Source organism: Eulemur rufifrons, chromosome 28 (genome assembly GCF_041146395.1).
Source record: "Eulemur rufifrons isolate Redbay chromosome 28, OSU_ERuf_1, whole genome shotgun sequence".
Taxonomy (NCBI): Eukaryota; Metazoa; Chordata; class Mammalia; order Primates; family Lemuridae; genus Eulemur; species Eulemur rufifrons.
Window position 1 is genome coordinate 42,842,384 of NC_091010.1, and position 14,955 is coordinate 42,857,338.

The 14,955-nt window shown below is 37.9% G+C and overlaps 1 protein-coding gene across 5 annotated transcripts in view; it reads left to right on the forward strand.

The window, feature by feature from the left end:
* Window positions 1-4,381: 4,381 nt before the first annotated feature.
* Window positions 4,382-14,955, forward strand: part of HELLS (helicase, lymphoid specific) — a 46,095-nt gene continuing 35,521 nt past the window's right edge. For 4 of the 5 annotated variants that reach the window (XM_069459984.1, XM_069459987.1, XM_069459986.1 and 1 more), the window contains exons 1-3: window positions 4,516-4,546; window positions 4,963-5,084; window positions 11,470-11,592. In XM_069459984.1, coding sequence (XP_069316085.1) covers window positions 4,516-4,546; window positions 4,963-5,084; window positions 11,470-11,592 — 276 coding nt within the window. The other variant, XM_069459985.1, reaches the window with a different exon arrangement.

Sequence of the window (14,955 nt, forward strand, 5' to 3'; positions counted from 1 at the left end):
GTTGAATAAGTAAACAGTACTTTAATGATTTTATTAAATTTAAGGTAAAATGACTTTTGTACTATTGCAATATAAATGATAAACTAATATAGACTTGAGGGAGCATATAAAATTGACAACAGGCCAGGTGCAGTGGCTCACGCTTACAATCTCAGCACTTTGGGAGAGGCTGAGGTGGGAGGATAGCTTGAGGCAAAGAGTTTGAAACCAGCCTGGGCAACATAGTGAGACCCCCATCTCTAAAAAAAATTTTTTTAATTATCGGGGCATGGTGGTGAACCGGTAGTCCTAGCCACTGGGGAGAGTGACGCAGGAGGATCACTTGAGCCCAAGAGGTCATGGTTGCAGTAAGCAATGTTAGCACTGCTGCAATCCAGTCTGGGTGAGAGAGCGAGACCCTGTCTTAAATAAATAAATGTATGAATGAATATGACAACAGTGGGATATATATGTTTGTTCTCATTTTTCATCTTCAGGCATAATACTATACACAATGGTATTATGAAAGCAGAAAGTGCAGCTTTAAATTCTGGTCTAGGCAATACTGACAATCAGTTTTGTGAAGTAGATGATGTATTTTGATTACTACATAAATTCAAAGGCTTTTCATTTTAGCATCTGTATTCTTAAGAAATTTTAAAAGGAAATATTTACTTGATTAAAACCTTTGCAGATTGTAAAAGGCCTTGAATGCTTGTGTTTGGACTTTAGTTTCAACTCAGAAGATATATTGGAAAGCATGTGAATGACCGCATTCATTCTGTTTTTAAATTATATCAAGTGATTTTTAAATAAATTGTATCTCAATAAGGTAATACCTCATTACTTTGTCATAATATTTCTTCTGATTTGATTTTTTAAAGCTATTTATCTGAGCCCTTGAAAAATAAAGTCTCATCAAATTTTTAATTAGATTACCTATTTTGTGATCTTTTAAAAGTATAAATCAAATCCTATAATTTCCTTGCTCAAGTTCCTCTAATGGTATTCCCCATAATAAAAATCCAAACTCTCTATCCTAGTCTGCAAGGTCCTTTTTGATCTGGTCTCTGCCCATCTTTGCAATTTCAACTACCACTTAAACTTACTTATTCCACTGTAGACACGGTGGATTTCTTGCCATTTCTCAATCTGTCAACCTTCTATGTACAAAGTCTTTTACTCTTGCTGTTTCCTCTGAAATGTTCTTTGTCTAGGTCTTTATGTAGCTTATATTTATATATCACTGCTTAAGGTCACTTCCTTAGAGGAGGACTTTTCTCTGAACATCTATCCTCTATTCTCATGTCCTCTATTACTCTGCTACATATTTCCATCATCTATTACGTATCACCAATTGACATTTATATAGTTTTTTGTCTATTGTTTCCACTACATTGTAAACTCTGAGGTAAGAAACACTGTCTATCTTATTTACTACTGAATTGCTAGTGCCCAAAATAGTGCCTGGCACTACCCTATGATATGGATGACTGGAGTGTTTTTATTTTGGTCCATTTCTCACTTATCTTTCATTAAATTTTTCTATCATAGAGATGATGCAACTGGTCAGAAACTCAAATTACTTCTGATTCACTCAGAAACTTCAACATTTAAAGGTTGTATAGAAGAGAATAAACTTGTAAAGCTCAGAAATAGGGATATCATGACAATGTGGAGTCAGAAAATAAACGAGTATTTCCATAAAGGAGTGATTAATATTGTTATGTTGCAATGAGGTCAAAATAGTAACTGAGAGATGTCCATTAAGTTTAGCAACATGGAGGTCATTGAACCTTAGTGGGCTACTTTGCTGTGTTGAGTGCGGCAACCAGACAGATGGTTGAAAATCAGTGGGAGGCAAGGAATTAAAGACTGATAGTGTTAGATAATTCTAAAGTAAGCTCTAAAGGGGAACAGAGAACTGATAATAGTGGGGAAAAAAGTTTCCCCCTGTCCTTTTCTTTTTTAAGATGGCAGAGATTTAAGTATTTGAAAACTAATGGAAAGGATTCAGTAGAAATTTAAGAAACAAAGAGACAATGGAATACTGTGTAATGTAAGATTCCTGGGTAAGCTGTAGGGAGTTTGGATCCATAGCTAACTTGAGGGAAAGGGGAAAAGGTATTCAAGATGCAGGTAAGTTTCTAAGTTTGATGTTGGGAAGCTGAAAGAGGAATTTTGTCTTGTAGCTATTGTTTACTTTGTGAGGAATGCCAGAAGTGGGCCATTAAATAGTATAAGCAAGAGGGAGCAGTGGTTTGGTTTTGACTTATATGATTGGGTGGATGGTAAAACCATTAATATGAAAAGGATTCTGTTAAGTGGAAGACATTTTGTGTGGGTAGGAAAAAAAGACTTGTACTTAGAGAAGAAAATCCCATTGCCTTATCTGGTGGGTCTATGTGACTTTTTGTGCCACTTCCCGTTGCTAACTGCATCAGTCATACTGGCCTTCTCTTTCATACTCAAACACGCCCAGGCTTATTCCTGCTTCAGTCTCTTTGCACTAGCTGTAGTTTCTGCTTGGATTGCCCGTCCCCTGGCTAGCTGGCTTCTTGACATTTGGTTTTATGCTTAAATGTCTGCCACTTCTTCAGATACCCAGTCACTCTCACACCACCCTATTCTAATACTTTGCGGAGTACTTCTCCTTCCCGATGCCCCCCTTACTTGCCCCAACTCCTGAAATGTAAATTCCACATCAACAGGGATTTAGTCTGTCTATTTCATTGCTGTAGAGCACCTATAACAGTTCCTGGTACCAAGGAGACATTTAAATGTAGGCCCTTAAATAAAAGTGAATGAACAAAAGTTTTTTCACAGCCACTCTGAGGGGAGGGTCTACAGAATGGCAAAGATGTTATCAGGAAATGTACCAGCACACTTTTATTAGCATGCATGGGGCCAGCTGTTAGTTGAGATGTCTGTACTTTGAGAATCAGGAAATTGCCTTGCATTCCATCTCCTGTGTTTGGGCAAATATCCCCACTCTCCCTCTGGGGAATTAGAAGTTGTTGGCCATTGGCCTTAAGCTGATCATTGGAGCCTGCAGAGCAGATGCTGCAAGGAACAAACTATATAGACAAAAGCAGTGAATGGAGGAAAGATCTTGGGAGGTGGCCCATAATTGAGTTCAAAAAAAGGGACAGGAAAAATTTTCAGTGTATTAGAGGGGAATCCCATAAAAAGCAATATGTCAACAACCAAAGGGAAAAATTTTGGAGGATATGTTGGTGAGGGTCAAAAATCTTAAGTAAAGTGAGACAGATGGCTATTAGATTAGGAGGCAGGATTTAAGAGTAGCTTTTATTAGAGGCTACATTTATCTTGAAATACTATTGAACTAAGAGTCAAAATACCTAGATTTGACTCCTCTGTTTTAAAAGTGAATGTAGGCCTGGAGAAGTCAATTTATCCTCTCTGAGCGTCAGTTTTCTGACCTGTAATGTAGGAATAACAATCTGCTATGCTAATTTTGGAGTGTTATCAAGGTTGCTGAAGATGGCTATAATGGATGTGCATTGTATACTCTTAAATTTTGTACAGATAAAATCATTAAAGTTGTGGGAGTCAGAATGAAAGAAACACGTAGTTACATGGCAGGTATGTATACCACAAATTCTGTGGTGGCATGGGGAGAGGGAGACAAAGGAAACAGTTGAAAAGGATTACAGACTAGAAAAGGGGAAAGCTGAAGTGAAAACTAAACACAAGAAAGGCCCCACTCCTTCCTTCAGAACTCACTCGAATTACTGATCTATCTGAATCCTGAATTCAGAACCCACTCGAATTACTGATCTATCTGAATCCTGAATCTCTTCTGCTGGACACGCTACTTGGTTTATCACTGCTTTCCGCTCTCTCTTATCGTGAACAACTTTCTGGAACCCTGCCATAATCTTAATTTCCTGTTCTTTCTCTCTCCCGTCCTGCTCACATAAGACCCCAAATATGGGGCATTTCGGGGGATTCTCGCTCATTATGTGAACTCACGGCGAGGCTAGGTAGCGATATTTCTGTTTCGGACGTCTCACCTGGAAACTCATACATCTTTCCTACCTAAAGGATTGTCAGTTGGGGGGTGTTCAATCACATCAGCCAGTCTGAGGAGGTGCCTAGCAAATTGTTAAAAGTGCTACTAGCGTAGTTCGAAACCCTCATCAGACACGTGAGGAAACTGGGCCCTCACGGTCGGCAGACTCGCCAATATCACAGCGATAGTTAAAGGCGGAATTCTGAAGCAGAATCCAATATCCCTAAAATAGATTTCCAGGTAAATGCTCACCGTCGCCACAGGTAAGTCCTGAAAAAAACCTCAAACTGCGCCAAATCTCGCGCCGCAAGGGCCAGAAGGCGGACGGGCAGCATGAGGTATCGCGAGATGACGGCGTTTTCCCGCGAAGGAGAAGCGCGCGTTTTTCCCTGGCGGGGTATTTGGGGAGAAGGTTGGGCCCGCTGTGGCTGTGAGGAATCAGAGCGCGGCGTTGCAGGCGCTGAGACTAGGCGACCTGGTTGCCGGGTGAGTGTCCAGACATGCCAGCGGAGCGGCCCGCGAGCAGCGGCGGTGAGTGAGAGTCTCTCCTGGGCGCGGGCTGCGGCGTTCGGGGCTGGGGTGGGCAGCATGGAGGCTGCGGCGGAGCTTGGGTGAGGGAGCCGAGCCGGGGCAGGGACTCAGGGGGAAAGAAGGGGTGAGATGCTGTGGAGAGGTGAGTGGAGGACACCCCGGAGTCGCACATATTTGCATGATATGGAAGATTTTACACAGGGAGCTGCATTTTCCCGAGCATCCCGATTTGTAAATCTGGGATCCTGGAAAGTTGACGTGAAGACCTAGGACGTCTTCTGAGAGGTGATGCTGGCGTCCCCTTGGGTCTTCAACTTTTTCTTTAAATGCATCTCGGGAGGAAAGTTGTTTAATGTCGGAGTTGAGTAGTTAGTAATTTTTTAAAACTGCAATTTGAAAGCCTTCTCCCTTCTTAGGGCCCCCAGCCTCAGAAATGGTTGAACAGCCGGAGGCTGCCGTCATTACCCCAGCCATGCTAGAAGAGGAAGAACAGCTTGAGGCCGCTGGACTTGAGAGAGAGCGGAAGATGCTAGAAAAGGTAATTTACGAATGAGGTTCACCATTGAAGCCGGTGGTAACCAGATGCTTTCTCGGAGGTGTGGTTTGTGTTCTTCAGTTTGCTGTTGGCTTTTCCATAAACTTTAAAACAGCTTTGTTATTTGTCTTTTTCGTATGTTTACAGATACTATCTTTGAGAAAACTCTGCATGTGCTTTGAATGATTTGCTTCTATGAGATGTAGTCTTGATATTATAAAGTGGTCTCATCTCTTAAGTGAGCATTTCAAGTTGCTTGTTTAGTCGTTACAATTCTTTCAAAGTCAATAGTGAATTTGTTCCTTTGTCATCCTTTCTTTTTAAATTAGTACCATAAATGCATGCATGGTGGCAAAAATTAATCTCTAAAACCTCTAGGAATATTAAACTGAGGGCAGTAGAAGTTGGTATCAGTTAAAGGCTGGACTGGAATCCGGATCTAATGATTTCTTTCCTGTTTAGTGCTGTTTTCCACCTAAGTGATCGACTTTTTTTCTTTTTTGGTTTCTTGGCCTGTCTTTTGCTGAATAAGATTCTTTAGCTAAAAATGTGGTGTACTTTTTCAATGAAAAATTACCATTTTGTAAATTACTAAAAGCAGCTTTTAACAGGAAAATTCAATTTTTGTAAAGTATGTTGTGAAGTCCCTCCCTGCTGCTTAATTGTTGAATATTCAAGGAAAAGAATGGTAGCTCTCTCTTAAGTACTACCTAATAAGTGATTTTCTTGTGCTGTATTAATTTATTTACCCCTACCAATGTTATGATACAGGTTCTTATTATTATCCCCATTTACAAATGAAGAAACTGAGACAGTCACACAGTAAGTGTGGAAGTCAAATTTGAACTTGAGCTGTCTCCAGAGTTTCTTTCCTTAACCACTATGCCTCTCTCAGGACGTGCACATTAATTTAATATTGAATCAAGTCAACATGGTTACAAAAATCACTTAAGTTGGGAAATAATGCACTCCTAAGACAATTAATGAATCAATTCTTTCTCTGCTATTTTATATCAACAATAATGATTTGTCAGCATTGTTAGTATTTCATGAGCATTTATTATGAGTCATGCATTGTTCTGAATTCTTTATATATATTTACTCATTGAATCCTCAGCTATTCTGTGAAGCAGATACTGTTATTAAACTCATTACTATTACTGTTGTTAAACTTACTAATTTAATTACTAGTGTAACTATTACTACTGAAGTAGTCTATGAACTAGGTTCTGTTAGTCACCTTATTTTGCAGCTGAGGAAACTTAAGCACATACAGGTTTCCAGGGGTCATACAGCTAGTAAATGGCAGAACCAACATTCCAGGGTAGACCATGTGGTTCCAGAATTCATAGTTTTTAACTATCGTGCTACACTTTGACTCCAGTAATACTAGTTATGTTATTACTGATTATCTTTTATTGACCATAATCTGTTAAGGTAATATGTTAACAATTTTGTTTTAAGTCACATTAACCCCTTTTGCTTTAGGGAAGATGTAAATTAATAGAATTGAGAAGTCTGACTTGAACCATCTTTCCTCATTATTTGAATTCCCATAGTACTTTTATTATATAGTACTTATTACTTATTTGATTCTCATTTTGTTTCTTGAGAATGCATCACTTCCTGTTTTGTTTTTGTAGGCTGTGCACCTAGCATATAGTAGGCAATCAATAAATGTTTATTAAATAGCTATGATAAAAATATTTTATAATATAATAAAATATAAGATTATATAAATATAATAAAATAAATAAGCTTACTGGCTATGTAACTAGGTCAGTTGTAAAGTAAAGATCCTGCGGCACGTGTGCACAATAGGATCAACTTCAGAGGTTGTGAGAGTGATACAATAATCTTCACCTTGAACAGTGTATCTTCAGTTTTATCCTGTTTTTTCATATACCCATGAAGTGTATTGGGTAGGGAAATACCCTTTAGAGAAAGATATGCCTGAGGTATGACTGTATTTCCAAAAGGCATTAGTTCAAGTGAAGAAACAAATATTTTCACATTTAAAAAAGATGTCAAAATATATAGTCTTGTATGTATTTGCTGATGAAAGGAACCAGGAATCAAAATGCCTTCTGTTAGTGACATTTTAAATCTTATGAACAAACATTTTGCAATCAGTCCTAAATTTATTGGAATTGTTATTGTTGAAGGTTAAGTATGGCATTACTAGCTTTTTTTTTTAATGGTTATACATCATAGAATCTAAAGAGTAAGTAATTTTTAATCCATATTCAATCCTTCTATTAAAAAACTATATAGCTGTCGTCAGTCTTCCTAATACAAGTGGGTCATTTGCTAGAGCATAACATTGTGATCCATTATTAATTACATTTTTTTATGTATAGGTATTGAAAGATTTTTTTATTATTTTTTTGCTTTTGATCTCCATAAAAAGTCACTGCCTAGATGATTCTAGAAATTTCTAAGAATTATTTTCAAAGTCCCTATTTGAGATTAATAAACATATCTTTGGAGGCTAAAAAACTCAGTAAAGTAAAGATTTCTTTTCTTTTGGGAGAATACAGTATTTATGGGCATATATTTAAAAGTACTTAAGAGAGGAAGAGCTAGCTTAAGTTCCTTAATGAGAAGCATTTACTTTGTGAGGAGCCTGGAGAATGACTTTGACTTTCATTTCCTGCAGTTAATTTTCTTTGACTTTACACCTACATTTCCTTTTAAAAGAAGTCATTGTTAGTCTAGAACTAGACTTAAGAGTAGCATTGTTGCCTGTGAAGTGTAGGGGAAGGGGAAAGGTTAGAGTGCAGAGATTTCTTAGGTCAGAGGAAAATGGATCTTAGTGTATGTAGGCTAAAGTAGAACTTTGCCCCTCATCAAAAAATCTGGGATTGGTATTGGGAGAGATAATGGGGTAGACATTGGGAAATGTCTACCCTCAGTGCCTCTTGGTATACTCTTGCACTCTAGCCACCAAGAGATGTTTCCTGCCAGGCAGTCAGTGCTTTCCATAGAAGGAGCTGCAATTTACCATAGTAAAACAAATGATGAAGTTGCTAAATCAAGAAAGAGTAATGATAGATAAGAAGATGTTGAGATATGGAAGACTGGGTTTAAAGATTAACCATTGGTATGGTATTATTCTAATTATATATTTTTGTTCCATGATGGCATCTTAAAGCTTTAATTACTTTAAATATACATGCTAATTTATTCTCAATAGGATTTAAAGTAGCAGCTACATATAAATTAAACTCCAAATGTTTTAACAACTTAAATTTAAAAACTTAAAAATTTAAGAATCTACTTTATGAAGTCTAAGTAATTTTCATCTCCCTATTTATAACATTCACCTCATTCATTGACTGCCTATTGTAATCATAGTAGTATATTGATAATAGTAAAAGAAAGTCTGTCCTAAAAGTACTGAAAATAAGTTCAAGAAGATGTTAACAGGGATTAGCTACATAGGTGAGATTATGGGTTATTTATGTATTTTTTGACATTTAATTTTTCTGTAATGTGCATGTATTTTGTTAGATTTATTCTTAGATACCTTATTATATTTTAAAGAAAGAGTGATGATGAAATATCTAGGAAAATACAAGCCATTATACAATGATGTTTTAGAAATCTTGACAAGCTGGAACAGCAAAGCAACTAATGTATAATAAGCAAGGTGCTGGGGCATTACTTAGAATATAAAAATGAACTCATATCCCCCCATTTCAGCTGCTTTCCTCTAACTTGAAGCCACCAATTGTGGGGTAAAGGGACAGTTAGGTTTTTTTGATTGACTATTTTCTTGTTTTTTCATTCATATTGGTTCAAAAGTAGGTGGCATGGTTTAGTTGAAAAAGCAAAATACTAAAAATCTTATACTAAACAGCTGGATAACCTTGATGAGTCAAGAGTTTCTGTAAACTTTATAAAATGAGAGATATGTGCTAGCTAACCTTTAAAGGTCTTTTTTTGTTTTAACAGTTTTTATTTATTTTTTTTTTATTTCAGCATATTATGGGGGTACAAATGTTTAGGTTACGTATATTGCCCTTGCCCCTCCTCCCCCTCCCAGTCAGAACTTCAAGCATGTCCATCCCCCAGGCAGTGCTGCATCACACTCATTATGTATGTATATACCCAGCCCCGCCTCCCTAAAGGTCTTTTTAATTCTAAATTTACTTCAGTATGATTTTTAGTGCTGTTGCTGAGGCCAGTATTGCTTAAGGCAGGAACTTCTAAAGTAACTGGTGAAACTCTTGAGCTCTCTCTCATTTATCTATCCTTCAGACAGCTCAGATACCTGTTTTCTGAATTCTGACTTCTCCAATCTTAGTAATTCTTTGGATTTTTCAGGATTTAGTCAGTACTATATATAATATACAATTAAGTACTAAGTATATATATGTCTTTTAATGCCTATTGTTTTCTGATATTACAGTAATGTCATCTCACCTGTAGTATAAGTCAAACTTCCTGTGTTCTTCCACCCAGTACTTTGTGTATTGTTGTAGTACACATTTGTTGATTAACTAGGCTGAATTGGTGTTAGGGAATTTGCATTTAAGGAGTTAATCTTGGCTAAATATGTTTTAATTGTTAAGATAAATTATGTTGCCAGTAGTTTTCCAAAATATTCTATCCAAATACACTGACTGGGAGGCAGTTCTCAATCCAGGATGCATATTGGGATCACTGATTCCTTTTTTTAACCACCTCTATCCTAATTTAAATTGCATACTCTCACTCATGCACATACACACTCTTAGTAGTTGCTGGTTGGTGAGGTTTGCATGTATTTAGCTTTAGTAGATGAATTCAGCTCTCACTTGACCACTTCAACCTACTTGTAATGCTGTTCATGGAATTCAGCTTATACTGGGTTGGCCAATTATGAGCTGGATTTGGCCTACACCTGTTTATGTGAATAAAGTTTTTCCTTTTCTTCTTCTCTTTTTTTTTTTTTTTTTTTTTTTTGAGTTAGAGTCTTGCTCTGTCACCATGCTGGAGTGCAGTGGGGTCGTCATAGCTCACTGTAACCTCAAACTCCTGGGCTCATGCATCCTCCTGCCTCAGCCTCCAGAGTAGCTGGGACTACAGACCTGCATCACCACGCCTAGCTATTTTTTCTATTTTTGGTAGAGACGGGTCACAAACTCCTGACCTCAAGTGATTCTCCCACCTCAGCCTCCCATGAATAAAGGTTTAATGAAACATAACCATACTCATTTGTTTACATGTTAATCTATGACTGTTATTATGCCACAAAGGCAGAATTGAATATTTGCAACAGAGACCTTATGCTGCTTAAATATAAAATATTTACTATCTGGCCCTTTACAGAAACATTTATGGACCATTGAACTATACAATTTATTTGTTATTTATGTTTTCTATCCTGTGCCCTATGGTATTCTTTTAAAATATTTAACTTTTTTGTCAATGTGAATTGAGGGGAGTGTTCTTCCTCAGCCACTAGACAGGCTATTGTAGACTTAGAAATTACTCAATAAATAAATGTTGTATAAAAGTAATTTGGAAAGCAGAGGTGTGTAATTAGAAGGTATACAGAAATGAAAGATAAAACTGTGAAAGTAAAAGCTAAAGGCCAGGGCACAGCTCTGGGGAGCACACAGTACTGGAGGAGGAGGAGAATATGCTTGTAAGAAATCAGTAGATGTAGCACATTGAATTATTTGACAATACAGTTTTAAATTCTAAAAATAGATGTGCTGGTCCCTGGCCAGTGAGATAAAAACTGGTATATAAAGATTTTATTTTCTGAAAGCATTTGGTTGTTGTACTTTTTTTTTTTTTTTTTTTTGAGACAGAGTCTCCTCACTCTTGCCAGGGCTAGAGTGCCGTGGCGTCAGCCTAGCTCACAGCAACCTCAAACTCCTGGGCTTAAGCAATCCTTCTGCCTCGGTCTCCCTAGTAGCTGAGACTACAGGCATGCGCCACCATGCCTGGCTAATTTTTTCTATATATATGTGTTTAGTTGTCCATATAATTTCTTTCTATTTTTAGTAGAGACAGGGTCTTGCTCTTGCTCAGGCTGGTCTCGAACTCCTGACCTTGAGCGATGCGCCTGCCTCGGCCTTCCAGAGTGCTAGGATTACAGGTGTGAGCCACTGTGCCCGGCCTGAAGTTATGTTTTGATATCCAAACTACATCTACCAGATTGCCTGTTGAACGTAAGAACCATTTTTTTCCATTATTCTGGTTTTTGGTTTGAAAAATAAAATGTTCTTTAGTAAATGAATTTAATCTTGTAAGAATCTTTTTTTTCCTCCCATTAATTACAGGAAATATCTTAAACCCAAAGAGTGACTGTTTAGCCATTTTCATTAAACCTTATGAAAAAATCATTATGTATCAGAAAACTAGTACTTATGGAAGTTTTCTCTTTGAATAGGCTCGCATGACTTGGGATAGAGAGTCCACAGAAATTCGGTACCGTAGACTTCAACATTTGCTTGAAAAAAGCAATATCTACTCCAAATTTTTATTGACTAAAATGGAACAGCAACAATTAGAGGTATGTATATGTGAATGACTGTAGCTAATAGCTTAAAAAATATTTTTAAAATAGCTTTATAGAGGTATAAATTATGTACAATAAAATGCACAGATTTTAGTTTATAGTTTGATGAATTTTGACCTTTTGAATGTATAGACCTGTGTAACGACCAGCACAATCAAGATAAAATACATTTCCATCACCCCAAAAAGTTCTCTTGTGCTGGCAGTGATCCCCATGCCTAACCTCCAGCAACCACTGATCTTATTTTTGTCACTATAGATCAGTATTGCTTTTTCCATAATATTCTATGAATGGGATCATATGGTATTGTGATATTGTGAAATGTTTATCTGGTCTTTATCCCCATTTCCTGGTATAGAACTCTGAAAATCCTTGGAGTCATCCAAGTAATAGTGCCTTTTTGTATGCTAATGATTGGCTGATAGCTGGCAGCCCCCTAGGTAGGTAGCTTCAGTCTGGGAACTGGTCACCAAAAGACCTAGGCTGGATTACAGGATTGGGATTTTCAGCCCCACCCCCAACCTCTGGGAGTTGAGATGGGCTGAAAGCTGATCACCAGCAGCCAATGATTGAATCAGTCATGCCTGTGTAAGGAAGCCTCTATAAAAACCCCAAGGGACAGGTTTCATAGCTCTTCTGGTTAGCTAACATGTGGAGGTTTCTGGAGGGTAGCTCATGGAAAGGGCAGGGAAACTCCACACACCTTTGCCCATACATTGCCCTAAGCATCTTTTCCTCTGATGTTCATCGGCATCCTTTGTTATACCCTTTGTGATAAACCAGTAAACATAAGTAACTGTTTCCCTGAGTTCTGTGAGCCTGTCTAGCAAATTAATCAACCTGAAGAGGGGGTTGTGGGAACCCTGATTAATAGCTGATTGGTCAGAAGCACAGCTAAAACAACCTGGGGTTTGCAATTGGCAATTCTGGGGACTGACCCCCAATTTAAGGAATCTGACACTATCTCCTGGCAGATTGTGTCAGAATTACATTGAATTAGAGGATACCCAGCTGGTGTCCCTTGCAGAATTGATTGCTTGCTTTGTGTGTAGGGAAAACCCCTGTACAATGCATCACAGAAGTCTTTTGTGTTGATTCTTCACTGGGAGTGTAGGGAGAAACTGGTTTTTTTTTTTTCCTCAATATTCTTAAAGATACACACTATTTTTGTGTCTTGTTTCTTTTGGTCAGTGTATTTTTGAGATTCACTCATCTTGTGTTTATCGGTAGGTCATTCTTTTTATTCCTGAGAGCATTCCATTTTTTAAAAATAGCATTATTAAGGTATAATTGACATACTAAACTGCACATTTAAAATGTATAATTTTATAAGTTTTGACACATAGATACTGAAGCCACCACAGTCATGATAATAAACATACCCATCAACTCTAAAGGATTCTTCCTGCCAGTTTTTCTTGAGTTTTTTTTTTTTTTTTACTTTTTTTTTCCCTACTCACAGCAAGTTGGTAAGATCTTCCTGCCCTTTAAAAAAAAGTGTTTTGTTGTTGTTGTTGTTTAATTTTTTTTGTTTTGTTTTAGAGATAGGGTCTTGCTCTGTTACCCACGCTGGGGTGCAGTGGCTCAGTCATTCCTCATTGTAACCTCAAATTCCAAGTGATCCTGCCTCAGCCTACTTTCTGCCCGTTTTTAATTGTTCTCCCTCATCCATCCCCTCCTTCTGTTTACATTCCCCCGATAGACACTGATCTGTTTTGTTATTATAGATTCATTTGCATATTCTGTTAATGATAGGTTCTTTTAGCTTTAGTATGTCTGGATCTGGAAGTCTTTGTTTAGACAGTCTTGCTCTGTTGCCCCAGGTAGGGTAGAGTGTAGTGGCGTCATCATAGCTCACAGCAACCTCAAACGCCTGGGCTCAAGCGATCCTCCTGCCTCAGCATCCTGCGTAGCTGGGACTGCAGGTGCATACCATCACACCTGGCTAAGTTTTCTGTTTTTAGTAGAGATGGGTCTTGCTCTTGCTCAGGCTGGTCTCAAACTCCCAGCCTCAAGCGATACTCCCACTTTGGCCTCCCACAGTGCTAGGATTACAAGTGTGAGCTACCACACCCGGCCTGCCTTCATTTTTGAAAGATATTTTTACTGGGTTAAGAGTTTTTTTCTTAACTACTTTTTATCTTGGAAAACTTCAATGATGTTTCACTGCACTGCCTTCTAGCCTGTGTTGTTTCTGACCAAAGGCCTGAGAACATCTCTAAGATTAAGCAGTTTAGCTGCCTCCCTTAATCTCATTGTCTTTCAGACCTCTTTCCTGATGAGTTTCCTGCCTTTGGGCTTGTACCCTCACTGTTTTCTACCTGGAACCCCCTTCTCCTAGGTAACTGCATGGCTGGCTTCATCATCTTCAAGACTTGGCTGAAATGTTTTCTAGGTGAGGCCTGCCCTCACAACCTTAATAAAGTTACTAACTCTCCTTGCTTGCTCTGTTCTTCCCATTGCACTTATCATCTGACATATTATATCATTTATCGTATGTATTGTTTGTCTTTTCACCAGAATGTAAGATTTAAAAACTTGTGCAAATTGAGAGAATATGATAAATCCCTGTGTCACCATCACTCACATTTAACAATTATCAATTGAGATTCTGCTACATTTGTCAAATCTCCTTTTTCCTTTGTTTGAAGCCTTTTTAATCCTTAATATAGTAAATTAAAACAAATGGAAAAACACAAAACATCTAGCTTAATGAATTATAAGGCAAATACTCTTTTCATCACCTCTTGGAAATGGTTTGAATCCTTTTGTGTCTTGCTTTTAAAATGTGTTGGGGTACATCTGAGCTTTTCGTCTAAGAATAACTTGGTTTCCCTTCTGAATACTCTATGCCCTGTCCATTAGGAGGACTTTCATATTCTGGCTGAGGGAATGTGAACTATTCCTTATTTCTGACCCCTTAGAGCATGGGAGATTGTTCTACCTGCTTCTTTCTGGTGGCTCTTCTCCTGACCTTGGTTTCCTTACATTCACTCATTTACCAGTACTCAGCCTGACAGAGAGACTACAGCTTTCTTTGTGCAGGTCTGTCCTCTTTGGTACTCGACCTTTACCCTGGGAATGCCAGCTGCTCTTAAGTTTTGAATTCTGTCTCAACTTACAGAGATTGTTGAGCTCTGTTTGGATTCTCTCTCCATTATTTGTGCTTGGAAATTGCATTCATGCAGTAAGCTGGACAATCAGAAGATTCACCTCATTTGTTTCCCTTTTGCCAGTGTTCACTGTCCTTTGCTGCTGAAAACTATTGTTTAATAAATTTTATCTAGATTTTAGTTTAATACGGGGGGGGGGGGGTAAAATCTTTTCCCTGTTACTCCTTAAAAGCTTGAAGAAAAG